At 37.2% G+C, this 26,927-nt stretch overlaps 1 protein-coding gene across 3 annotated transcripts in view; it reads right to left on the bottom strand.

Moving 5' to 3' along the window:
• Nucleotides 1–26,927, bottom strand: part of CENPI (centromere protein I) — a 56,757-nt gene that overhangs the window by 27,331 nt on the left and 2,499 nt on the right. For all 3 annotated transcript variants that reach the window (XM_070606651.1, XM_070606650.1, XM_070606652.1), the window contains 12 exons: nucleotides 26,084–26,221; nucleotides 18,415–18,533; nucleotides 18,023–18,130; nucleotides 11,445–11,493; nucleotides 11,128–11,174; nucleotides 7,102–7,191; nucleotides 6,635–6,763; nucleotides 6,231–6,398; nucleotides 5,965–6,085; nucleotides 4,565–4,656; nucleotides 2,907–3,024; nucleotides 2,755–2,819 (listed from right to left, as the gene is read on the bottom strand). In XM_070606651.1, coding sequence (XP_070462752.1) covers nucleotides 2,755–2,819; nucleotides 2,907–3,024; nucleotides 4,565–4,656; nucleotides 5,965–6,085; nucleotides 6,231–6,398; nucleotides 6,635–6,763; nucleotides 7,102–7,191; nucleotides 11,128–11,174; nucleotides 11,445–11,493; nucleotides 18,023–18,130; nucleotides 18,415–18,533; nucleotides 26,084–26,221 — 1,244 coding nt within the window. The remainder of the gene's footprint in view (nucleotides 1–2,754; nucleotides 2,820–2,906; nucleotides 3,025–4,564; nucleotides 4,657–5,964; nucleotides 6,086–6,230; nucleotides 6,399–6,634; nucleotides 6,764–7,101; nucleotides 7,192–11,127; nucleotides 11,175–11,444; nucleotides 11,494–18,022; nucleotides 18,131–18,414; nucleotides 18,534–26,083; nucleotides 26,222–26,927) is intronic.

The following is a 26,927-nucleotide window of genomic DNA, read 5'->3' as shown; positions in this document are numbered from 1 at the left end:
ACTTCAGAGACATTCCAATCCCTTGATTTCCTTTCCTTTTAACCTCTATTTTCAGGCTTTTCAGCCTTCTCCTGGCCTCATCGCCCTATCTAGTCTAGACTACACTGCCCACCATTCACAACTCCCTTGCACTCCATTCAACCAGCAAAACTCCAACTGATTGAATCTCGTAACTCACTTTCTCTGCTCTCACACCTGAGCTGAAGAAAAACACACAACTATACAGACCACTCCAAATGTGTGGTCTCCAACTTCACCTGGGCCCTTACTGAAGCTTAATAAGCCTTTTACTTGTCTTCAATCAGCTTTCCCTCTTCCATTTTTCTCGGCGACTGTCCTAAGCACATAATACCCTCCTGAAGCCTCCTACTCAATTCTATCCTCTATAATGCGCTTCTTATTTTGAGAAATTTAACATTTTTAGGCACAAAGTATTTCAATGTCTCGCCCTTTCTTCCAACTCTACAAATATATCTATATATCCACCTAGCTATAAGTCCTTATAAGAGAATAAGTTGTACCTCTCAACCCCCGTCATCCATTCAAGCAAATCCCTCTACCTAGTTTTAAAACCAATGCTTTCATGTTTCTTCTCAAATCCTGCACCATCGATTATCCCCTATCTTTCCTCCATTTTCAACCTTTCTCTCTTCTCAACTGGCTCCTTCTAGTCTAGCTACAAACATGCACAGGTTTCTCTCATTCTGCAGTCAAAAAAAAAAAAAAAAAACCCACAACTTCCCCCAGCCCCATGACAACGATTTCTCTACCTCTTCTTTTTATAAAAACATAGTCTATACTCATTGTCTTGTCTTCCCTTCTCACTGACTCCTCAAACTTGACAATCTGGCTTCTACCCCTACACTCCACTGAAACTGCCCACAAAGGGAGTCAAAACCTCTACTATCAATTTCAAAAGAAACTTTTCTTGGTCCTTTTCTTTCTGGACCTTCCTGGGATATACAGCAACATTATTCCTTCACTCTTTCTTGACAACCTGTATTCTCTTTGCTTACTTGGCACCGCTGTTCTTCTGGTTCTTTTCATGTCTCTGGAAAAGATTCCCTCATAGAGTCTCCTTTTCAGCTGAGACTTAACTACTGAGAATTCCTCTGAGTTCTGTTCTTAGCTCACTGTCCAGTTCCCCTCCTCCATCTCTTCCTCTCCTCACCCCCCCCACACTCAAACACAAATACACACGTGTGTAAAAATGTATATATACTTATTAGGTTGGACCATATGAAACTGCCAATTGTCAAACATCTTTGACCTACAAAAATGGCAATTTCATATGGTTCAACCTAATATTTATAAATAGCTCTCTAGATTGGTGGAACACGAGAAGAAACAAAAGACTAACCAAATTAGAAGATCGGAAGAGAACCACAAAAAGCTGCAAAATGAAGTTCCTGAAGATGTATCAGCTGGGGAGAAGTGTGTGTATTGCCATGTGAATAATGATATTAGTCTGGGGGCTGGCCCCGTGGCCGAGTGGTTAAGTTCGCGAGCTCCACTTCAGGCGGCCCAGTGTTTCGTTGGTTCGAATCCTGGGCGCGGACATGGCACTGCTCATCAAACCACGCTGAGGCAGCATCCCATGTGCCACAACTAGAAGGACCCACAACAAAGAACATACAACTATGTACCGGGGGGCTTTGGGGAGAAAAAGGAAAAAAATAAAATCTTTAAAAAAAATAATAATAATGATATTAGTCTGGTACTAAGTTACAAATATAAATAAACCTCAAATCCAAGTTAGTGTGATAGCTAGTTAATAAAGTGCCATTTGATTATGACAACCACTAACCAGGACAACGTATTTTTTCTGTAAAGGTGGCCAACAGTGATTTAAGGTGAAAAAAAGTTATAAAAGGAACACTATTTGGGAACAGAAGTAACCATTCTATAAGAAAGTGGCTCTCAAATTCAGTCAGGCAGGACTCCTGGAAGCCACAGTGGTCTTTTTGGAGAACACCCCAAAACAGTAACATTTTCACTATACCATATAAGATTGGAACATTTTATTAGCAGAAAATGACTATATTATATAGCATGAATGTCACAGGGAGTTTTGTTTGCTTTGGTATTACTGTAATCCTAGTGTCAAAAAGAGTGTCTGTACACACTATGTGCTCAATAAATATTTGTGAAATGAATAAGTGTATCTACAAAAATATCAACCACAACGATCAAACTAAATATAGTTAAGTATTTCTGGGTTTGTTTTTATTAATACTCATTCGCCACCTGTTCATTCACTTTGTCATCTGCTACAAGTGAAAATAGTTTAGGAAAACTGTATGTGACAAAACCTTAAAAACAGAAAATTCTATGCATTAACTTTTTTTTTCTTAAGGATTGGCACCTGGGCTAACAACTGTTGCCAATCTTTTTTTTTTTTTCTGCTTTATTTCCCAAACCACCCCCGTACATAGTTGTATATCTTAGTTGCAGGTCCTTCTAGTTGTGGGATGTGGGACATCGCCTCAACAAGGCCTGACGAGCAGTGCCATGTCCGCGCCCAGGATCCGAACCCTGGGCCACCGCGGCGGAGCGTGCAAACTTAACCACTCGGCCACAGAGCCAACCCCTATGCATTAACTTTGATTTGAGTCACGGCAGCACCCCAAGTCCAGGTCTGAGAGAATCCTATTAGAAAACCATTGCTATAATGTGGGTTTGGAATCGTGTACCACTGGCTATAGAATAATACTTCTCATTGAATCTAAGTAAGACAGGGTTTTTTTTTTTTACCTTGAAATAAATGGTTGATGTAAAGAAGAGCTGTGCTAGATGGTCAAAAAGAAGTGGTTTCACCTCTAGGAATTAAAAAAAAAAAGATTATTCAAGCTCCTTTTAATTAATATTACATTGGATTAAATGACTCCAAATTTCATGATACATACCAGAGAAGCTACTAAAAGGAATCCAGCTCACAAGTTGAAGGAACTGTGACCGACAACAGAGGCCATCCCAGAGAGGAAGGCTCTTATACATGAATGCTTCACAGGAATAAAACCCCTCCTGTAACACAAGTCGATAGCAAACACTTATATGGAACTCTTCAGTCCATAACCACGCTAAACAACCAGTTTCTTTTGCGCTATAGTTGCTTTATTTAGACTACTTATTTTGTCATCAATATAATAAAAGCTGTAGGTTAGGTGACAGACTTCCTCATAAAAAGGATCAGATGATTAATATTTGATACATTAATACTGGGATACATTTCTATCTTTATCAAAACAGTTTTCAAACACCGAAAAAGGTAAAAAGTCAAATTATGGAATATTTTCAAAGATAAATGAAATTGTACTACTTTGGAGTATATGCAGTCACTTGAACAGTCAATAAAATGTATACAATGTTATAATAGGGCTGGAATTTCATTACAGGCCACAGACCAAATCCAAACTCTGGGCAGCTCCATCTGGAGAAACCTGAGTGTCCAGGCTGCTTATGTTTCCATTAAAGAGAGGATCCAGGGCTCTCCTTTTTACCTTTGTCACCCTGGGCCTTTGTCACACCTGGGCCTTCAAGTGGCAAGCACCAGGACTCCATCCTAGACCTTCTTCTCATGACATGAATTCTCTGGACAATCTCATCCATAACAGAGCTAAAACCACCACCTACGTCATGAGTCCTAAATCTATATCTCTAGCCCAAATCTCATTCCTGAGCTCTAGACTCATTATCTGACTGCCTACTGGATATGACCTCTTAGATGTCCCATAGGCATCTTTTAAATCAAATTTTTCTTTCTTTCCAAGCCTGCTCTGCCTATATTCCCTTTCTCACTGAATGCCATCATCCTCCCAAGCAGGACACCTAAAAAGTCAACCTAAGTTCGTTTCTTTATCCTCACCACTATCATCCACATCCAACTTCCAAATCAATGGTTTCACACTAAATCCTTAAGATTTATAGCCAACAAACATTTATTGAGAATCTCTTTTGTACCAGCTACCAAGCTCAACACCTGTACATGAAGAAAAATTAGACATGGTTCCCACCCACTGTGAGCTCATACTGTGTAGAAAAACAGATGCTGAAACTGTCATGATACAGGTAAACACAGAGAGTTAGGGGAGCTGATAGAACAAACAGCTAATCCAGACTGGGTGTTGAGTAAAGGCTTCCTGATGGTACTACTACCTGAGTTGCAGCTTAAAGTACAACTCAGGGTTACCTAGGCCAAATAATTAATTGGCTGGAATATATTCAACATTCAAAAACTATGCGATTATAGGAACACAGGTAGTAACCCCATGAGATTTATCTTACTGGTTAATTCAGTTAATTGAACGCATTCAATTACATCTTCAGTCTGTTCTCTTAAATTATAGGCCTTTCTCTCTTATTTGCATAATTTAACAAATTCTTTCTTCAAATCCAACAGTACAGACGAATGTCAGTTCAACTCGGTTCTTTTTACAATTAATTTTAAATTGAGCAAATACTATTTACAAAAAATGTCAAGCGCTAAAGAAAAGGTATTCAATAGATATCGAAATAAATTTTAGTAAGAAGTGGTGAAGTGCGTACAAAGCAAGTGGAATCTTACTTGTAAGAAGCATTCTGCTCTGATGATAGTGTCCAGGAAGTTGGTAAATTCTTTTCCATGTTCATAATTATCCACCTTGTACCAAATACATTCTGGAGCAGAAATATTAAACATAAGCATCTGGTTGCACAATAAAATCTACACAAAACATAATTACCACAACTCTAAAGCGACAAATAAATGACAAATATAAACAGACCATCACTCTTACACAGCCTAGCCAACTCACACTGAAGACGGTAACATGTAAGTGGTGGTAATAGTCAGATGTTCCTCAAAAACTTGGTAATATAGGGAGAAAGCTTATAGGGAAAAAATAATCTGGTAAAATTCACATATAGTTGTCCCATGGTATCTGCATCGAACTGGTTCTAAGACCCTCCCGTGGATATCAAAATCCTCAGATGCTCAAGTCCCTTAGTCGGCCCTCTGGATCTCCAGCCTGGCATCAGCGATTCAACCAACCATGGACCGTAAACAGTACACAATTGTTGGTTGGTTGAATCTGCAGATGCAGAACCCACAGATACGGAGGGCCGACTGTATCATGTGATTAGCTGTATGTCACATAGTAATCCAAGAGACTATAAATGGATGAATTGAAAGTTTGAGAATGTTCTAAACTTCAATTGAGCTGGGGGTAATCTAAGAGTGGATGGACTTTAGTAAGTGGAAATCTAATAAACTGTATCATATCCTATCTAAAGAAAGGCTCTGAGTAGGAGAGTTAGCCTGAACCGACTTTAAACACTTGAAGAGTCAGGAATTGCTTATCCAGGAAAGAATCAAGCTGGCAAAGAGAATAATATCTCTGGAGAAATCGATCCCGTTGGAGGAATGAAATGATCGAGATTTACTATGGCCTGGATGAAAAGCTCCCTCACTGCCCTTTCCTCCAATTCTGTAATTAAGAAATCTTCTAAGGACTAATTTGGCTCCCATATATACTGATAGCAGAGAGGAGATAATCTAGTTAGCTGACATGAACATTTTGGTCACCAGAAAGCATTACTTCCATTACAAAATAATAAGTTGACATTTTGGCTTATACAATTGTCTCCTCTGAGTTTGGTTAGCAGTAATCTGATGATTCTGGGGGCTTAACGGCAAGTTTCTGGACATACAAATATGAATAGGCCTTGGAGTGTGACAGTCATCAATGGGTGAGTTTTGGTGGCCATTTAGCAGTGTTTCCTTAACAGCACACCTCCCTTCTCACTGCCCCTTAAAATTATAACAATAGAAGCATTCAGGCTCTGAATATATGATTATCAGAGAAACAACCACAGCATATGAAGGCTATTCTTGTATAGAATTTGGCACCCTTATAAAAGAAACGCATTTGTTAACTATCTCATACCTTCCCCATTCATCCAACACTTTTAAGTATCAATTTTTACCTTCTTGTAGTGTTTGACTCAACCAGTGATAAAGCCTCAGTAAGACGGACTCATCTTTGACACAGTTAATATAGTGAAGTAGCAGAGAGTTGTTCAGCACGGCACCCATCTGAGAAGGCAGCTGCAAAGACAGCACAAGTGATTAACCATAAGGATTTGAAAAGTAGGTCAGAGCAACAAGGAAATCATCAGATAGGAAATATATAAAATAAAGGCCATGAAGATCAAATGGAAAATGCAAATAAGCACATGGTCCAGTCACATACCTCTAAGCAATGGATGTTCTGTAACAGTTGAGGGAAGCTTTTAAGCTGTTCTAGTGGAAATGATCCATTGCTACTGAGATAATCAGAGAGACTCATCCCTTTTTTTCCACATTCTTTACTGCAGCTACTAGAATTTAGCACTGGTATAACTGAGTGAGAATTCCATTTCTAAAGAAGAAAGACAATAAAAAAGTCTATCAATGGACTAAAGAGACTACAAATTATAAATGTAAAAGCAGTTGTTAAGGTCGTTCAATTAATGGAGTCTGAATGTGGTTTGCATAGAATCCTGAGTAATTAAAAATGTATTCAAGTATCTATAATCTTTTCCAACATCTGAATGGTTATTGGTTGGATTTAACAAAAGAAGTCCACGCAAGTCATTTGGGGTTTTAGATACTTACTCTTTTTACAGGACGGGCATTAGCTGGACCTAACATCAGCTTTAAAGGTTCTGGAGACGGTCTCTGATTCCTTTGCCTCACAGCAAGTAGAGCTGTCTTCCACAGATTCTCTGAATTTTTGAAATAGATCTATAAATTTGGATGTAAAGTACATGAGAGTAAGTACCCATAAGTTGGAGCAACATAAAATCTGAAACTCTTCATTAATTAAAAGTATATTAATTATGAAATATTTTGCACTGATGCAATTCCATTGAAAGTTTTTTTTTCTGACCAAGAAACTATTAAATACATCAAATGGAATCAAAACAAAGTGCCAATCCCTAAAAAAAATTCCCCCAAACAGTGCCACAACATTAGATATTAAAACAGTATGCTGTAAACATTTTAGTCCAAATCTGTAAATTAATTTAATCAAAATAACATATTTCAATCTCAATACGAGTTATAGCTCCTTAATTCCTTACCTTCCTCCTTACAGGCAAAGACACAGAAATCAAAGCAGGAGCAAAGAACTTATATAGTGACAACAAAGCCTGGAGATGAGGCTGCATTCCCTGAAATAAAATAGTTTTCAATTTTCAATTCTGTGGCTAGTAAGAAAAAAAAAGTAATGAGAAAATAAACATATTAAACACGTATTCAGACCCTAATTTTACTATGTCATACACCTATAGGAAGATGCTTCAGAAAATCAAGGAATGAATAACCAGACATTTAAATCAACTCTCATAAAACAACCCTCACCCAACTTGTGGTCTTCTCTTTTATGACTTTTTCCCCTATTTTACTTCTTCCTTCTATTTTCTCTCTTCTTCTCTTCCTATTTTATCTCCTTCTCTGCCCATGCCTTAGGCTTACCAGTTATACCTGCTAGATGGCTTACTCTCACTGGCAGCATACTCAGGACTCAAAGTTTACTCATTCTTGATTTGGACAGCAAGATGAGAGGATGAATAGGGAAGCCAAGAAAACAGAGCAAAGGAATTAGTAATACCTTCTCATCAAAATTCCTGGAAAACTAACTGGGAAATCTAACAACTGGTATGTGGTAGTCAAGCAACTTGATATAAATGAAACAAATCTTAACAAAAACATTAGTTTCACAATGACAGAAGTTATTACTGCTGGATACCTGTTTGAGATATCTGGCTATTAAGAGAAAGTACACCACTAAAATGAATTCCAAAGAAGTAACCAAATTGTTTTATCATATTACAATTTTGTTGAATCAAATACTGTACACAAAATAAGGAAGGCAGAAACTGGGGCTAAGAAATACAGTATTCCTATTTTATAATAGCTTCTTGAAATTAAATTTATTATTAAAAAAATCAAAATGATCCAGTTTATCTATGCTGAAACATCTTCTGATCTCTGTATTCACTATCAATTAGTATCAGAGTGTTTTCTTTGAGTCAGAATGTTTTTTGGTAGAGCAAATATTTAGTAGTGGAGAGACCTTTAGAACTTATTGTCTAGTTAACTAAATCTATCTTTGTTGTTAAAAAGTTAACATTCTTGGGGCCAGCCCAGTGGTGTAGTGGCTAAGTTCACAGCATCACTTCAGCAGCCCCAGGGTTTGCAGGTTCGGATCCTGGGCATGGACCTGCACACCACTCATCAAGCCACGCTGTGGCAGCATCCCACATACAAAATAGCGGAAGACTGGCACAGATGTTAGCTCAGGGACAATCTTCCTCAAGCAAAAAGAGGAAGACTGGCACAGATGTTAGCTCAGGGATAATCTTCCTCATAAAAAAAAAGTCCCTATTCTCTTTTTTTTAAGGAAACTTTCACTTAAACATGGCATATTGAACATATCTGTTTAACTCTGGGTCCTCCCAAAGCTCCACTAAAAAGTAAAGGAATGAAAAAGGCATAAAGCACAAGTTCAAAGAGAACAAGTGAGGAGACAAAGCAAATGAGAGATCTCAACAAGATTTTGGAACCTAGAATGAAGATCAACAAATAGTAACCAACTTAGCAGAACATAGAAAATGAACCCTAGCGCAACAACAGAAAAAGCCTCAAAAGCAGCAGATTCATGCTTGAGAATTCCCAGAGAGGCTCAGGAATTTAAGGAACCAGATATCTCTGAAAAGTGGAGGTCCAGGAGGGACAGAAAACAGGAGGATTGTTGAAAGCCTATGCAGGAAGCAGTTAGAACTCCAAATTCCTTCACTCATTGGCAAACATCAAGGTTCTACTCTCTGAAGATGAAGCTGGACTCAGACAGCAGGCACAGTTGAGAAAGGGTACCGGGATCTTTCTCCATCCCTTTTCCACGGCTTATGTCCCAGAGTGCTGGTCGCCAGGTTTACACCCCTGTGACAGTTAATTATACGTGTCAACTTGGCTAGGCCACGGGGTGCCTAGATATTTGGTCAAACATTATTCTGGGTGTTTCTGTGAGAGTGTTTTGCATGAGATTAACATTTAAATTGTTGGACTTTGAGTAAAGCAGATTGCCTTCCATAATGTAGGTGGGCCTCATTCAAACAGTTGAAGGCCTATACAGAACAAAAAGACCAGCCTCCCCCAAATAAGAGAGAATTCTCCAGCAGACTGCCTTCAGACTTCATCTACAACGCTGGCTCTTCCTGGTTCTACAGCAGACTGCCTTCGGACTCAAACTGGAACATCAGCTCTCCTGAGTCTCCAGCTTGGTGGCCTACCCTGCAGATTTTAGACTTGTTAGCCTCCATAATCATGTGAGCCATTCCTTATAATAAATCTTTCTACATATATACACACATCCTATTGGTTCTGCTTCTCTCGAGAAGCCTGACTAATACAACTCCCAGGTGGGAAACAGGAGAATTTCTCTCTGGGAAAAGTAACACAGTCCTCTGGGAGGCTCCGCAGTGAAACATCAAGATCTCTCAATGAACAAGTCCTGCTCACACACACAAGTCTCCAATCACCATTTTAGTGCTTTACTATTAAATATGAACAAACAAGGTTTGCCAAGCATTTGAGAAAAGCCTCTACCATGAAAGGCCAAACAAACTAAAGAATGGAACTCTGAGGAAACAGAGACAAAGCTGGGAACAGAAAAAACAAAAATCACAGTCCGAGTCACACAGGCTCATGCTGGTGGAGGGACAATCCCAGAAACCATCTTCACCAACCCTTAGGACGAGACCTAACTCCTCCTTCCTGTTCCAAAGATTGCTCTCAACAGGGCCTGTGCATGTCAGATAACACGCCTGCTCTACTTCCCACCATTCATGCTTGCTACCAGCAAGACAATTTCTATGTTTTGTTTCCTTCCACGGATCAGGAGTTATGGGGCAAGGTAGAGGGGCTACCTGCCTGTACAGGGTATTAGAAATTCACAGATCCAATATATTCACTCACATGTCTTGATTACGACTGTTATCATTACACAGGTTCAGTTACATGTGAGCATGGCTATGTCTTCTTGGTTTGATACCATTGGACTTGACCAAATTCATCAAAATCCAGCTAATCAAAACAATTTTATGAATGCATCTTAATGTACTATATAGAATGTTAATAATAAAGCCATACATTTAACGTCTAGGTTTAAAATTTGTAGAGGATCATGTACTAAATCTTTTCTTTTCACTTGAACATACACTGTTGTTTCAGTTAATATAAATCAGCAAGATTTATATTATTTATGGTGAGAAGTTTCTTATTCTGTTGAAATGTTTTGCCATTAACATGGAAAAATGTAGATCTTTTTCACAATTTCTGTTAACGTGAAATAAAACTCAATTTAGACAAAAACATTATCATTAATATCTTCATAAGAGCTAAGAGAAGATATGGCAGCCATAAAACCAAAACAGGAAGCTATAAAACAAGATCAGTCATCGAACTGTGCTAACAGGAAGCCTCACACTGGAAAAGCACAAATGTGCACATGTTTGTGTTTTTCCTGAAATGTGAGTGCCCTCAGGTAGGTTATGCAGGCTCAGCAGCTAGGCACAGTGCTACAACTTCCTACGGTTTTATACCCAAAGCCTCACAGACTTCTGTCACCTGGCAGGCAGAGTGGAAGTAACAATGCAAGAGAGCTGTTAAGGACAAGAGATAATGGTCAGGGAATATACTGAAGTTTAAGTATTCAGAAAAGAATGTTTTCCTACATCATATCCATAAAAAAACTGGTCACTTTAATAGTCATTTTTGACTACTCCCTGGCACTTATTTTCCAGCCATACCAACCAAGTTCCCTGAACAATTTTTGCTAATTGACATCTACATGTCTTTGCTCATGCTGTTCCCTCTCCCCGAGTGCCCTTCTCTTCCTTCTTGGCCTAGTTAAATCCGATTCATCCCTTAAAATTCCTCACAAGCATCACCACTCCTCCTTGACCCCAGTCTGATTCTAATTTTTTCCTTTGTTGACTGAGCTTCCCAGACAATAAGTTCCTTGAAGATAATGACTCATTTGGTTTTATACCACCAAAGCCTAGCACAGAGTACACTGGCCAGTTTTAGGTCTTTTCGGTACTCACCATTTTGGCCTGAAGATCAAGCAGTTTTCTCACACGAAATGGTTTGACTAGAAAAGGTAAAGGAAAGAGGTACTATGTATGCGGTTCAGAATAAAAAGGAACCATGTGGTTCACATAGCTTCTTCTTACAATGCATCAAGAATATAAACACCCTGTTCAGTTAAGCCATTAAGCAGATGCCCTTAGATAAAACTACCAAAAAGCAATCCCCACAAAACCCTGTCACGGAACTAATGCTAATAGTTAACTTTATAAAGGCTAACACAAATGCTAATGCCACAGAGTGAACGTCCTACAACTGGAATCAAAATACTCACCATTCTCTTTTTTGGTAAGTAAATATAACAAATGGCAGACATAAGGGCACTGTTAAAATATAAAAATAAAAAAAAGAGAAATGACAATATATCTTGAACAGCAGCAACACATTTTCCTCAAATATCAGTCTTATACTGATTAAGTAAAAAGACTTCAAGACTTCAGTGAACAACAGTTTTACAAAGCTTCTCTTTTTCATACTACATAGTAGTGATTAAAAAAATGATGGTTTTAATTGGCATTTCATTATGCCATTTTAAATGTTATTTTTGGAATATAAAAACACTGCAGACAATTTGAAAAAACAGAAAAACATCCTTCTACCTAAGAAAAATCCATGTATTCCTTACAGTAGTCCACATTTATTAAGATACAAACTTAAAATTTTTATCCTGTTTTTCCACTTAAAAGCATTTTCCCATGTTTGGTCTTCAAAATGATCACTTTCTATGATCTTAATATTCTGTGAGCGGACAGACCATAATTTAATTAACCATTTAGCCCTCAGTTTGGCAAATAGCACACACAATAAATTTGTTACTTAAATTACTGAATGATTGGTGCCCTCATACCATTTCATTTTGAGTGTCCACTTTTTGAGATTTTATTCTAGATCAGGGGTCAGCAAACTACAGTCCGCCTGTTCTTGTAAACCAAGTTTATTGGAACACAGCCACACTCATTCATTTATGTATTGTCTATAGCTGCTTTCTCACTACAACAGCAGAACTAGAGGAAGATGGCACGGATGTTCGCTCAGGGCCAGTCCTCCTCGGCAAAAAGAGGAGAATTGGCAGCAGTTAGCTCAGGGCTAATCTTCCTCAAAAATAAATAAATAAATAAATAAAAAGCCCATTACATGCTAACATAAATGACATATTTTATGAAAAATAACTATTTTCCAATGAAAGAAAAATAGTAAGAAAAGTGACATTGTTTTACATTTTACGTTATATATGAATGTTAAAATAGGTACGATAACACCTAAAAGAACACACACAGAATGTGTAACTTCCAAATAAGAGTGGGGGAAAATCACAATCAATCCAAAATAAGAGGGATAGAGGGAAAGAATCAGAAAAAAGTAGATCATTTAGAAACCTCAAAATAAGATACTTGAGTTTATTTCTACTATATCAGTAATTACTACAAAGGTAAACTAATTCCCCAGATGAAAGCAAATGCCCATCAACCTGGAAGTAAAAATAAAGTCCAATTACATGCTACTTAAAAGAGGCATGTAAGACATCAAGGCAAAAAAAGATTAAAAAAAACAAAGATGAAAATATACCAAGCAACTACTAGCCAAAATAAAGCCAGGGTAGCAATGCCAATATTAGACAAAATAGACCAAAACAAAAAGCATTTCTAATAACAAAGACTGACTCCATGATAAAAGGTTTGATTCACCAGGACGATAGGAAAACTATAATCACGTATACACCTAATATTACACTCAAAAAATATGAAGCAAAAATTGACAGAACTTTAAGAAAAAACTGACAAATCTGCCTTCATAGTGGGAGATTTTCAACTTATCTCACTCAGTAATTTGACAGATGAGCAGTGATCACAACAAATGCATAAAAATACAGAAAATTTCAATTCCAATAACCTTCATTCCCTCACTCTACTTCAACAACTCACCCTCTGGTCACTCTGAACCTTATCATCACATTGAACCATCCCCCTCCAGAAATCGTAAATTCCAATGCTACAACGTCCTATCATTCCACCTTTTAATCCCAATACACGACTTAAATGTCACCAGGGCATCCTGAAACTCTACTGCATGTGCTCTCAATCTGCCCTCTTCTGTCTTTACCTTCTTCCCTTTTCTCTCTAGACCTCCTGGTCCATTAGCTCAATTACTTCCTTGCCTCCTTGCCTGACCTTGGAGAAATCACCTACCCCTGTATATTAATAACATCACAAACTCATGCTCTCTAACTTCATCTGGGCCTCCAAAACTTCTGTGTCTCTAATCAGCTCCTATTCCCATTTCCATCAGGAACTATTTCAAAATTTATACTCTCTCCTCAAACATAATATTCTGTCTTACCCTCCTCACTCTCAGCAGAAGACCTTGCATCCTACTTAAGTGAAAAATTGAAAAAGAAAAACCACCAAGACCACTGGGCAGGAATTCCCTCAATTGTGTCCCTTACTAAGCCACAAACTTATTAGCATCAGCACCCATCCTTTTTGCTTATTGTCAGGAGAGGTATCACTCTTCCTATTGAAAAATTCCTATAACTTTAACCCTGATCCCAAAATAATATGCCTTGATACCTCTCCTCTATACCCCCATAGAACCTTCTGGATGTTATCATACGATTTATCACACTGTACTTATCTTTTCCCCTACTACACATATAAAGATCCTCAAGGCTCGACCTCTTATTAGGTAGCTTACTTTAACAAAGTTACTTAACTTTTCCATGCCTCAGTTATCTTATTCCTAAAATGGGAATGATATAATTTCCCATAAATCCTGGTTCTAGTCATGTGACCCTGCATAATTATTTGACTTCTCTGTGCCTCAGATTCCTCATCTCTAAAATGGTGATAAAAGTGTATACCTCGTAAGATTGTAAAAGGTTTAAATGGGTTAAAAACACATTTTATCTGGTATGTACTTTACACTTACAGCACATTTCAGTTTGGCCTAGTCACATTTCTAGTGCTCACTAGTCACAGGAGGTTAATGGCTACAGTATTGGAGAGCACAAGTACAGAACATAGTAGGTGCTCAATAAATGTCTTTTTTAGAATACTGATGTAAGAATAAAAAGAACTTTCAGACCCCCCCCAGCAACAGAAAAACAAATACTTTACACGGTCTAACACTTCCTTTATTTACATTTTAACATCTCTGAAAACAGGACTAATCCTGTAATCAATGTCATATGAGTTTTAATGGCAGCACTCTTTTGTAACGATTCATAAGATAACAATGTATCTTACAACTGATGGCATCTTAGAGTTGATGAAATACTGCATATATAAAGCACCTAGTACCTGGCATATAAGCCTCACATAAATTCACTATTATGTCTTATTCATATTTGTATTTCCAATACCGGTTCAATGGCCAGCATAGTATGTAGTTGATAAATGTTCATTGAGTGAATTTCTACAGATCGTCTTGTAACCTCAACTCTGTACATGTAAATCCAAATATATTATATTCCTTCCAGAACCATCTCCTTTTCACAAATTCCCTTTTATTGTCAAAGGTACCACGGTTCTGAGTCATGCTGACTTACAAACTCAGATCTTCATCTCTTGACCCTTCCTTTAATTCAATTTAGGTACCAGTCATGTCAAGTCTTCCTTTACAACTCCCCCTAAAATGTGTCATTTCAATTTTTCCTTCTCCTTACCACCCTCTTAGTCTAGGACAGCGCTTCTCAAACTTTTTGGTCTCAGGATCCTTTACATTCTTAAAAATTAGAGGACTCCAAAGAGCTTTTGTTTATCTGGATTAGATCTATTGCTATTCACCATATTGGAAATTAAACCTGAGAAATTTTAAAATGTTTATTAATTCATTAAAAAAATAATAAACCCGGGGCCAGCCCCATGGCCGAGTGGTTAAAAGTTCCACGCACTCGGCTTCAGTGGCCTGAATTCGCAGGTTTGGATCCCAGGCGTGGACCTACTCCACTCATCAGCCACACTGTGGAGGCATTCCACATACAAAGTAGAGGAAACCTGCCACAGATGTTAGTTCAAGGCTAATCTTCAAGCAAAAAAAGAAGAAGATTGGCAACAGATGTCAGCTCAGGGTGAATCTTCCTCACCAAAAAATAAAAAATAAGTAATAATAACAATAAACCCATTATATGCTAACAAATGACATATTTTACGAATAACAGCTATATTTTCCAAACAAAAAAAAATGACTAGAGTGACATAGCTTTACATTTCTACAAACTTCTTTAACATTTGACATTAGAATATAGTTAGATTATCTGCTTTTGCATTAAATCTGTTAAGAGATGTTGTTTTGATTAAAGGACATGAAGAAAATCCAGTCTCACACAGATACACAGTTGGAAAAGGGAAGAAAAATTAAACTTTTCAGAAAACTGTGGATGTGACTCTTTGAGACTATACCCAAACTTGGTAAGTGGTAGTCTCTTAAGGGTTAGCTGCAATGTGGAATCCGAGATCTTATCAATAAACTCTGTACTGTGTTCCATTAAAATTCATTGATGTATCTGCACTCTGAATGGATCTTTCACCCAGGCATAATTTTATAACATCATACTTGGTCATCTGGAAAATATTGGTTCACTGAGTGATAATGAGCTTCCAAATACTGAGAGATTTCATTACACAATATTTAAAAATCACATTCTGCCAATCTCATCAGAAAAGTCTATAAGTATTGAGAAGCTGTCAGGCTCACAGTGGCAGCTAAAAATTTTCCAAACTTGTAAGTTTTGCTCGAAAGCTCAAATTTTATCATTGGCAACAGATATTGACAGTTGTTTTCTTTGAAATGATAGGCTCACTTTGTTTACTTTCAAGAAAACATCTGCCAAATACCAAAGTCTGAATAACCATAGTTTATATGTCATTCTTTCAAGTAATAATAGGATTCCACATAAAAAGCAGCTAGTTTAGCTCGCAACTCAATCACACAAGTGCTTTTCCTCAGAACAACTATTGTACTTTCGGATGCAGGAGGACTTGATGCGTACTTCCCATTTCATCACATACAATATTAAAGACTCTCAAAGGTAGAAATTTTTTAAAGATTGGCAGCTGAGCTAACATCTGTTGCAAATCTTTTTTTTTTATTTCTTCTCCCCAAAGCCCCCTGGTACATAGTTATGTATTTTTAGTTGTGGGTCCTTCTAGTTGTGGCATGTGGGACACTGCCTTAGCATGGCCTGATGAGCGGTGTGATGTCCGCGCCCAGGATCTGAACCAGCAAGACCCTAGGCCACCAAAGTGGAGCGTGTGAACTTAACCACTCAGCCACGGGGCCAGCCCCCATTTGGGACACTCTTAAGTGAAACCAGCATTTCTGTTTTTTTACTGCAGTGAAGAATACAATGACCAATAACACAGTTTGGCCCCACTACCCTGATTCATGCTAAGGCACCAGCAGTTTTATCCACCATTGCTTCAGCATCATCAGTGCAAATGCCAACACAGTGAAAATAGCAGACATCTTGATATTGCTATGAAAATAATCTTGACCGCTCAGACCTCCTGAACAGGTCTCAGGGAGCCTCAGGGGTCCATCCACAGACCATATTTGAGAATTGCTAGTCTAGGACTTGATCATGTTATACCAGGATTATTCTGTTAGTCTGCTAACTAATCATCCTGACTCAAGCCTCTCTCCTAATTCAGTGTTTGGCACTACCAGATACAACTTCCTACAATCCTGCTTTCAACACATTCTGCCCAAAATTTTTGACTGATTTCCCAACTGGATAGAAGATAAGGTTCAAATTCCTTAGCATCACATTCAAAGAACTCCACCATCTTTCCTCACCCAACTTTTTCCACCTCACCACCCACCACCACCTGAAACCACAAGTAATGAAGACAGTCTGATCAAAGTCTCCTGAAACACAATTTACACACCTTGCAACTCTGCTTGAAATATTCCTATCATTTCAAACATCATTTCCTTTTACCAAACCTCAAATCCTATTCAATCCTCAAGACCCAGGTCAATGCCCACATCCTTTATGATGCTTTTTCTAATCACTCTGGTTTACAGTGCTCTCTTCCTTCCTGGAAATATCACAGCAATTATTATCCTCACATTATCATATATTGTCTTTGATAATTTAACTTGAGTTGTTATTTAACTTTAAGTGCTTTCCTTAATGCCCAACTGGATTCTAAGTCCCTGGAATACAGAAACTCTCATATAGCTTTGAATCTTCTACAGTGCCTAGTACAATGCAACAAACAGATTAGAAACGTCAATTTTTAAAAGTGAAATCAGTGAAGGAATTCCCTGCCCAAAGGCAAGAGGAATTTGGTTAGATGAATGGTTCACATGGTCTGTGAACTACTGATGGTCCTTGAAAATCTTCCAGGTGGATGGATTGATTTCTTAGAGTTATTAATGTTTTCAATGGGAATAATTATACTAGTTAATCAAAATCAGTCCACTGGCATCTCAAGAAAAGCAAAAAGCAATCCTCTCCCTCTCATTAATTCTGATGAGGTTTTCGCAGTGTTAATCAAGAAAATGTAGAATAAGCGACCCAAAGGACCCTGCTGAAGTGGTTTAAAAGGGAAAAGATGGCAATCGCTGCTCTAGATCAGTAGAGACTCCAACGTGGATCAATTCTATCTGTAACATTTTATTTCCTTAAAAGAAGATATAAAGCAACTATGGTAAAATTTCATATTTGTTAAACTGAGAGACAGATGCAACGGTGTTTGTTGTGTTATTCTTTAAACTTTTCTATGTTTGATATATTTTAAAATAAGAAAGGAGAAACACATTGTGTGGCACTTTGAAGCACATACGTTACGTCAATATACAAGCACGTACCATTTGATCGATGCGTGATACCGTCCAATTTTTACTTACCAGTGCATCATCCTGCAATGAAGCAAAAAAGAAGCCATACAGCAAGTTAATTTGCTCCTTGTGATCGATGAAGTCAAACATTGCAACCAGCCAACGATAAAAAAGTACCTATCAAGAGACAAAACGCTTATCTTTAGAGAAATATAACTGGCACAGAAGAGTTTAATTTCCCCCTCAGGGCTGTTTTAGAAGCCTATAGCACAAAATAGGATAATAGGTTTTATTTCTCAGTAAAAATTTCTGTTTGAACAGAGTTCTTGCATCAAGCTATATTGCTCTAAAACTACAGGCTTTGCACAAAAGGCCACTGCCATTACTCCATAAGTGGCTCTTCCTTGCCAGCCCTTAAGTGGTTCTGAAGGACTTATAATCAAAGTGTTTAAAAAGATTACCTTGGTGTTACCAGAACATCTGCCAACACAAAGCCAGGAGACCGCCTTAACCACAGAATCTTCTGATATTAGAGTTGCTGGAATCATGCACTTCAATATCTGAGTGCTTACAGCACTCCCTGGAAAGCAGACAAACTCTAAATTAAACTACCTTTTAGTATCCCAATTGTTCCCTTACTATTTTTAGCTCTTGGTCCTAAAAATCTCACTTTATATTGAAGACAATAAAAAACAGTGAGTAATATTTGATATGTCTTATCATCATTATAAAACATAGTTCAAAACAAAAATGTACCTTAATTTCTAATATAAATTATAAAGCATAATTCTTTGGCTCTAATATTTCTATTTAAAAGGAAGGATGCATACAGGGTTTCTTTTTGAGCTGATGAAAATGTTTGGGAATTAAGAGAGTGGTGATGGTTACACAATGCTGTGAATATGCTAAAAAAACACAAAACCTGGGGCCGGCCCCGTGGCCAAGTGGTTAAGTTTGCACGTTCTGCTTCGGCAGCCCAGGGTTTCGCCAGTTCGAATCCTGGGTGCGGACATGGCACCGTTCATCAAGCCATGCTGAGGTGGCATCCCACCTGCCACAACTAGAAGGGCCTACAACTAAAAATACGCAACTATGTACCCGAGGGGCTTTGGGAGAAAAAAGGAGGAAAAGAAACACAAAACCTGAATTTACACTTTAAAAGGGTGAATTTTATGGTCTGTGAATTATACCTCAAAAAAAAAGTCTTTTACTCACAGAAAAATTTCAAGGATGATATTTTTTTGTTGTTATTTTTTAATGGCATGATCGATTCTGATTTATCTAAAGCTACTGACAGACATCTTGCATGAGCTGCTACATTTAAGAATAAGTAAATAATTTGTATTCTTCATACCCCCCAAAAAAGGGGGTAGGATAGTAGAATGGAACAGTTATCCTTGGAACTAGCTGGCAGTAATATCATTCTATACTGGTCCAATCTTTCCATCATACTCTCTCGGCTTCCATGGTATTCTTCCATCTGGTAACAGAAGTGATATTGAAATTGTTTTGCACACATCTTATATCAACTTCTGATTAAGGCATCAAGAATTAAATATATATTTCATAAATTTTTTTTTATATTTAAACATTGTTTTACTTGCATTATATTGTGGTGATCACAACTATTCACTGAAAAAACACTGTTCTCAATTTCTCATGCAAGTAGAATTCTCAAAAACATCTTGGATACACATGCCTCTAACCACTGTTTGACATGTGTGACAGTGTGGTGATCACATCCATCCAGTATAATAACACTGTTCTCAACCTCTCTGGCAAGCATCAATCTTAGAAACATCTTCTACCTGTCTTTAAACAGTGTTTTATATATGCACTCTAGCATAGCGATCACATCCTTTCGCCGAAAAAAAAAATGTCCTTAATTTTGCCTGCAAGTGGCATTCTCAGAAACTTATGTCTTGTCTTTCTTCCCAAGAAGTTGAAGACTTTTATTTTTTTAAAATAAAAATTGTATATATTTAAGATGTACAACATGATGATATGATATACATATACATAGTGAACTGATTACTACAGTCAAGCTGATTAACATATTATCTTCTCACATGGTTACCATTTTTGGTGTGGTCAAAACACCTGAAATCTACTCTCTCAGCAAATTTGTAGTATTTACTACAGGATTATTAACTATAGTCATCATGCTGTACATTAGATCTCTAGATTTTTTCATCCTACATAACTACAACAATATACCTCATCAATTTCTACCCCCATCATTCTGTGGAAAAGAAAGAAAGCAGTGATGACAGGCAAGAAATCACAAGAATAAAAATCTCTGCTTCCTACTTTTGTGGTTTCTTGTTGGTATTTCTCTTTTCTCCCTGACTCCCATCCCCTAATCCTTCTAAAGTTTAAAACAGTCTGACCACTAACAATTTACACATGTACCAAATTCAAAGGGGGAATTCAATACAGACTCTATTCTTACCTTCCAGGGAATTTTAATTAATTTCTAAAGAGTCTAAAGTCCCTTCATCCCTAATTATGATGACATTTCTAGCACACTTGCCCCTGAATATGCATTTCAATTTAGCAAAAGAGCTACATGTAAAGATCTAGTAGTGATGGGGGATATATAGAAACAACTAAAAGGGAGAAAAGCAATTTAGGAGGCCACATTTGACATCACCAAATTCCAGCTCAATAGAAAAATGAAGTTAGACTAGAAAGCCAGAGATTACTTTAACAATTAGACATACAAGTTTCCGAGTCTGAGGCATGCATTTTGAAAGAGGCATGCACTTGCCACAAGACCTGGCAAACATCAGGAAAACCTTCTAACTATTAATTTCTGAGATACCAAAAAAGAAAAGAGAAATTCCAAAATAGAAAACACCTGTACATTTTATACATGTTTTAAGGGAAGAGGGGAGAAACAGAATTGTTCTTGATAGACAGTGATTGGTTAAACACAGTTTCCTGGAAAGATATTAGAACTAAACAATCTGAAACCACTTACAAGAAAAGCAAATTTTATTAGGTCAAATTTAACTGTAGGAAAACACAGAGAATTAACCAGGTAAAGTATAGAACTAAAACACCTGGGAGTCATACACTGAATTTGGCTAGTAATGTGTTGCTGCTTTAAAACATACACACACACCCCTGCAAACATGATGCTAGGGTATACACAAGAAGCTCAACATGCAAGGGCAAGGAAATAGTATATAAAGCATCCAGTTTTGATAGCTGTCTTAATTTTCAAAAATAAAACCAAAAGTAGAAAACCCAGTAGCAGCGTGGTGTAGTATAAACACTAGAAGGGGAGTCAGGAGATCTGAGTTCCCCCATTCTAGTTCTGACATTAAGCAAGTCTCTTTAACCATTCTGGCCTCAGTTTCCTCACCCTTAAAATTAGGATGTTCAGGGTTTAAATTCCTTCCAAGTCTGAATTTGTTATAAACATAAGAAGTTATATATGAACCTCACAGTAACCACAAAGCAAAAACTTATAGTAAATACACAAAAGAAAGTGAGAAAGGAATCTAAACGTAACACTAAAGAACGCCATCAAACCACAAGGGAAGAGAAGAAGAAAGGAACAGAAAGAAACTATGAAAATAGCCAGAAAACAATTAACTAAATGGCAATAAGCACATACCTATCAATAATTACTTTAAAGGTACATGAACTAAACTCTCCAACCAAAAGACAAAGAGTGGCTGAATGGATAAAAAAAACAAGACCCATATATATGCTGCCTACAAGAAACTCACTTTAAAAGGACACACACACTGAAAATGAAGGGATGGAGAAAGAGATTCCATGTAAATGGAAATGAAAAGAAAGCTTGTGAAGTTATACTCATAACAAATGAAACACTTTAAAACAAAAACTGTAATAAAAGACAAAGATGGGCACTACATAATGATAAAGGGGCCAACCCAGCAAGAAGACATAACATTTATAAATATATGTGCACCCAATAAGAAGCACCAAGATATATAAAGCGAATATTAACGGGCATAAAGAGAGAAATTGATAGCAATACAATAATAATAGGGGACTTTAAAACCCCACTTACATCAATGGATAGATCATGCAGACAGAAAATAAGCAAACATCAGCTTTAAATAACACATTAGACCAGGTGGACTTAATAGTTATATACAGGACATTCCATCTAAAAGCAACAGAATAAACATTCTTCTCAAGTGCACATGGAACATTCTCTAGGATAGATCACATTTTAGGCCACCAAACAAGTCTCAATAAATTCAAGAAGACTGAAATTATACCAAGCATCTTCTCCAACCACAATGGTATGAAACCATAAATCAATAACAAGAAGAAAACAGGAAAACTCACAAAAGTATGGAGACTAAATAACACGCTACTAAACAACCAGTGAGTCATTGAAGAAAGCAAAGAAGACATAAAAAAAACACCTGGAGACAAATGAAAACAGAAATATGACATAGCAAAATCTTTTGGACACAGCAAAACCAGTCCTAAGAGGCAAGTGCATTGCAATACAAGCCTTCCTCAAGAAACAATAAAAATCTCAAATAAACAATCTATCTTTACACCTAAGGAGCTAGAAGAAGAAGAATAAATGAAGCTCAAAGTCAGTAGAAAGAAGGAAACAATAAAGATTAGTGTGGAATTAAACAATATAGAGACAAAAGAAAAAGACAATAGAAAAGATCAATGAAGACCTGGTTCTTTGGGGCTGGCCCGGTGGTGCAGCAGTTAAGTGTGCACGTTCCACTTCAGCAGCCCGGAGTTTGCCGGTTCGGATCCCGGTGCAGACACAGCACCGCTTGGCAAGCCATGCTGTGGCAGGTGTCCCACATATAAAGTAGAGGAAGATGGGCATGGATGTTAGTTCAGGGCCAGTCTTCCTCAGCAAAAAGAGGATTGGCAGCAGACATTAGCTCAGGGCTAATCTTCCTCAAAAAAAAAAAAATGACCTGGTTCTTTGAAAAAATAAACAAAATTGACAAACCTTTAATTAGACCAACCAAGAAAAAAAGAGAGGCTGCGAATAAAAAAGGCAGAAATGAAAGAGGAGAAGTTACAACTGATATCAAAGAAATACAAAGGATCATAAGAGACTACTATGAAAAAATTATATGCCAACAAATCAGACAATTTGGAAGAAACAAATTCCTAGAAACATATAATCTTTCAAGACTGAATCGTAAAGAAATAGAAAATCTGAATAGACCAATTACTAGTAAAGAAATTGAATCAGTGATCAAAAACTTCCCAAAAAACAGAAGTCCAGGACCAGATGGCTTCACTGGTGAATTCTACCAAACATGCAAATAAGATTTAATACCTATCCTTCTCAAATTACTCCAAAAAATTGAAGAAGAGGGAAAGGCAGCATTGCCCTGATACCAATACCAGACATGGACACCATGAAGAAAGAAAATTACAGGCCAACATAATTGATGAACATAGATGCAAAACTCTTCAACAAAATATTAGCAAACCGAATTCAACAGTACATTAAATGGATCATATATCATGATCAAGTGGGATTTAATCCAGGGATGCAAGGATGGTTGAACACCTACAAATCAATCAATGTGATACACCACATAAACAAAAGATAAAAATCATACGATCATCTGAATAGATGCAGAAAAAGCATTTCACAAAATTCAACATCCATTTGTGATAAAAACTCTCCAAAAAGTAGGTAAAGGAGGAATATACCTAAACATAATAAAGACCATATGCAACAAATCCACAGCTAACATCATACTCAATGGTGAAAAGCTAAAAGCTTTTCTTCTAAGATCAGGAACAAGACAAGGATGTCCACTTTCGCCACTTTTATTCAACATAATATCAGAAGTTCTAGCCACAACAATTAGTCAAGAAAAAGAAAAGGCATCTAAATTAGAAAGGAAGAAGTAAACTGTCACTATTTGCAGATGACATGATATTATATATAGAAAACTCTACAGACTTCTCCAAAAAACTGTTAGAACTAGTAAATGAATCCAGAAAAGTAGCAGGATACAAAATAAATTTACAGAAATCTGTGGCATTTCTATACACTAAAAACAAAGTACCAGAAAGAGAAATTACGAAACCAATCCCATTTACAATTGCATCAAGGAGAATAAAATACCTAGGAATAAATTTAACCAAAGAGGTGAAGGACCTGTATACTGAAAACTACAGGACACTGATGAAAGAAATTGAAGAACACACAAATAAATGGAAAGATATTCCACGCTCATGAATTGGACAAATTAATATAGTTAAAATGTCCATACTACCCAAAGTAATCTACAGTTTCAGTGCAATCCCTATCAAAATTCCAACAGCATTTTTCACAGAACTAGAACAAATAATTCTAAAATTTGTATAGAATCACAAAAGATCTCAAATAGTCAAACGAATCTTGAAAAAGAACAACAAAGCTGGAGGTATCACACCCTCTGATTTCAAACTATACTACAAAGCTATAGTAATCAAAACAATACGAGATTGGCATAAAAACACACACAGATCAATGGAATAGAACTGAGAGAGCAAAACTAAACCCACACATATGGATAATTTGTTTTCGACAAAGGAACCAAGAACGTACAATGGAGAACGGAGGACAATCTCTTCAATAAATGGTGTTGGGAAAACTGGACAGCCACATGCAAAAGAATGAAACTTGATCACTATTTTACACCATACACAAAAATTAACTCAAAATGGATTAAAGACTTGAATGTAAGACCTGAAATCATAAAATTCCTAGAAGAAAACATAGGCGGTAAGCTCCTTGACGTCGGTCTCAGCATTATTTTCTTGGATATGACTCCAAAGGCGAAAAAACAAAAGCAAAAATAAACAAATGTGACCACATCAAACTAAAAAGCTTCTGCACAGTTAAGGAAACCATCATCAAAACAAAAAGGCAACCTACTAAATAGGAGAAGATATTTGCAAATCATATCTGAAAAGGGGTTAATATCCAAAATATATGAAGAACTCATACAACTCAACAACAAAAAAACAAACACTCCGGGGCCGGCCCCGTGTCTGAGTGGTTAAGTTTGCACGCTCCGCTTCGGCGGCACAGGGTTTCGCTAGTTCAGATCCTGGGCACGGACACGGCACTGCTCATTAGGCCACGTTGAGGCAGCATCCCACATACCACAACTAGAAGGACCTACAACTAAAATATACAACTATGTACTTGGGGCATTTGGGGAGAAAAAGCAGAAAAAAAACCCACTCCAATTAAAAAACGGACAGAGGAACTGAATAGACATTTTTCCAAAGAAAACATACAGATGGCCAACACGCACAAGAAAAGACGTTCAACACCCCTAATTATTAGGGAAATGCAAATCAAAACCACAGTAAGATATCACCTCACACTTGTTAGAATGGCTATTAAAAAAAAAAACAAGAAATAAGTGTTGGAGAGGATGTGAAAAGGGAACCCTCGTACACTGCTGGTGGGAATGTAAATTGGTACAGCCACTATGAAAAACAGTATGGAGATTTCTCAAAAATTAAAAACAGAACTACTATATGATCCAGCTGTTCCACTTCTGGATATTTATCTGAAGAATATAAAAACATTAATTCAAAAAGATATATGCACCCCTATGTTGACTGCAGCATTATTTACAATAGCCAAGATATGGAAACAACCTAAGTGTCCATCGATGGATGAATGGATAAAGAAGAGGTGGTATATATACACAATGGACTATTACTCAGCCATAAAAAGAATGAAGTCTTGTCATTCGCAACAACATGGATAGACCTTGAGAGCATTATACTAAATGAAACAGGTCAGACAGAGAAAGACAAATACTCTATGATTTCACTCATATGTGGAATCTAAAAAAACAAAACAATGAAACAAAACAAAAACAAACTGATAGATACAGAGAACAGACTGGTGGTTATCAGAGGGGAAGGAGGTTGGGGGTAGGTGAAACGGGTGAAGGGAGTCACTTGTAACTGTATAGTGATGGATGGTAGCTAAACTTTTGGTGGTGATCACTTTGTAGCATATACAGATGTCGAATTATAATGTTGTACACCTGAAACTTACATAATATTATATACCAATTTTACCTAAAAAGAAAAAACTAACAGCAAACTGATGACAAATATATGCCCTTGACATACCAAATTTGCCACTGAGTGCCACATTTAATAGAACGTCAATTCCTTCTGGAGCTAACCCATTCTTCCAAGCCACATTTTCCACAGTTTTCAAGTGTTTTTCCAGGGTTTTATCTTTACTCCGTGAAGTTTTAGTGGGACCTGGAAAAAGGAACAATATTAAATAAGTAGGATCTTCAAAATTCTTTCAGTCCTCAGCATCAACAAATACAATTTGGGATAGTTTAAAGGAATAGTTTTATGTTAAAAACATCTTCCTAAAAACCCTTCAAAGCCTTTAAAATTCTAGAAAATTTAATAGCACCTTCAGTGAGGAAAACTGACTCGTGCCCTGGCATCTCTGCTCTAAACTAACTAACAGCACTGAACTTAGACTATAAGCTGTTTCATTACTAGCACAGTGGTCCCCAAACTTTACTGCATGTTGGAATCACCTAGAGAATCTTTAAAAAATCCTGATGCCCAGGCTGCATCCCACTCTGATAAAATCCAAATGTCTAAGAGTGGATGCCAGGCATCAGGGTTTTTTCAAGATTCTCGGGTAATCCCAACTTGCAGCAGTGTGGAAACCACTCTGCCACGAACATGCTTTGTTGCTGTATCTCTAGTACCTAGCACACTGATGTATAGTAAGTGCTCAATAAATGTCTATTAAATAAACAAAAGTATGAATGAGGAGCCGGCCCTGTGGCCGAGTGGTTAAGTTTGTGCTCTCCGCTTCCACGGCCCAGGGTTTCACTGGTTCAGATCCTAGGTGAGGACATGGCACCGGTCATCAAGCCATGCTGAGGCAGCATCCCACATGCCACAACTAGAAGGACCACAACTAAAAATATACAATTATGTA

The sequence above is a fragment of the Equus przewalskii genome, chromosome X (assembly GCF_037783145.1).
Source record: "Equus przewalskii isolate Varuska chromosome X, EquPr2, whole genome shotgun sequence".
Classification (NCBI taxonomy): Eukaryota; Metazoa; Chordata; class Mammalia; order Perissodactyla; family Equidae; genus Equus; species Equus przewalskii.
This window is presented reverse-complemented; position numbering and strand designations above follow the sequence as displayed.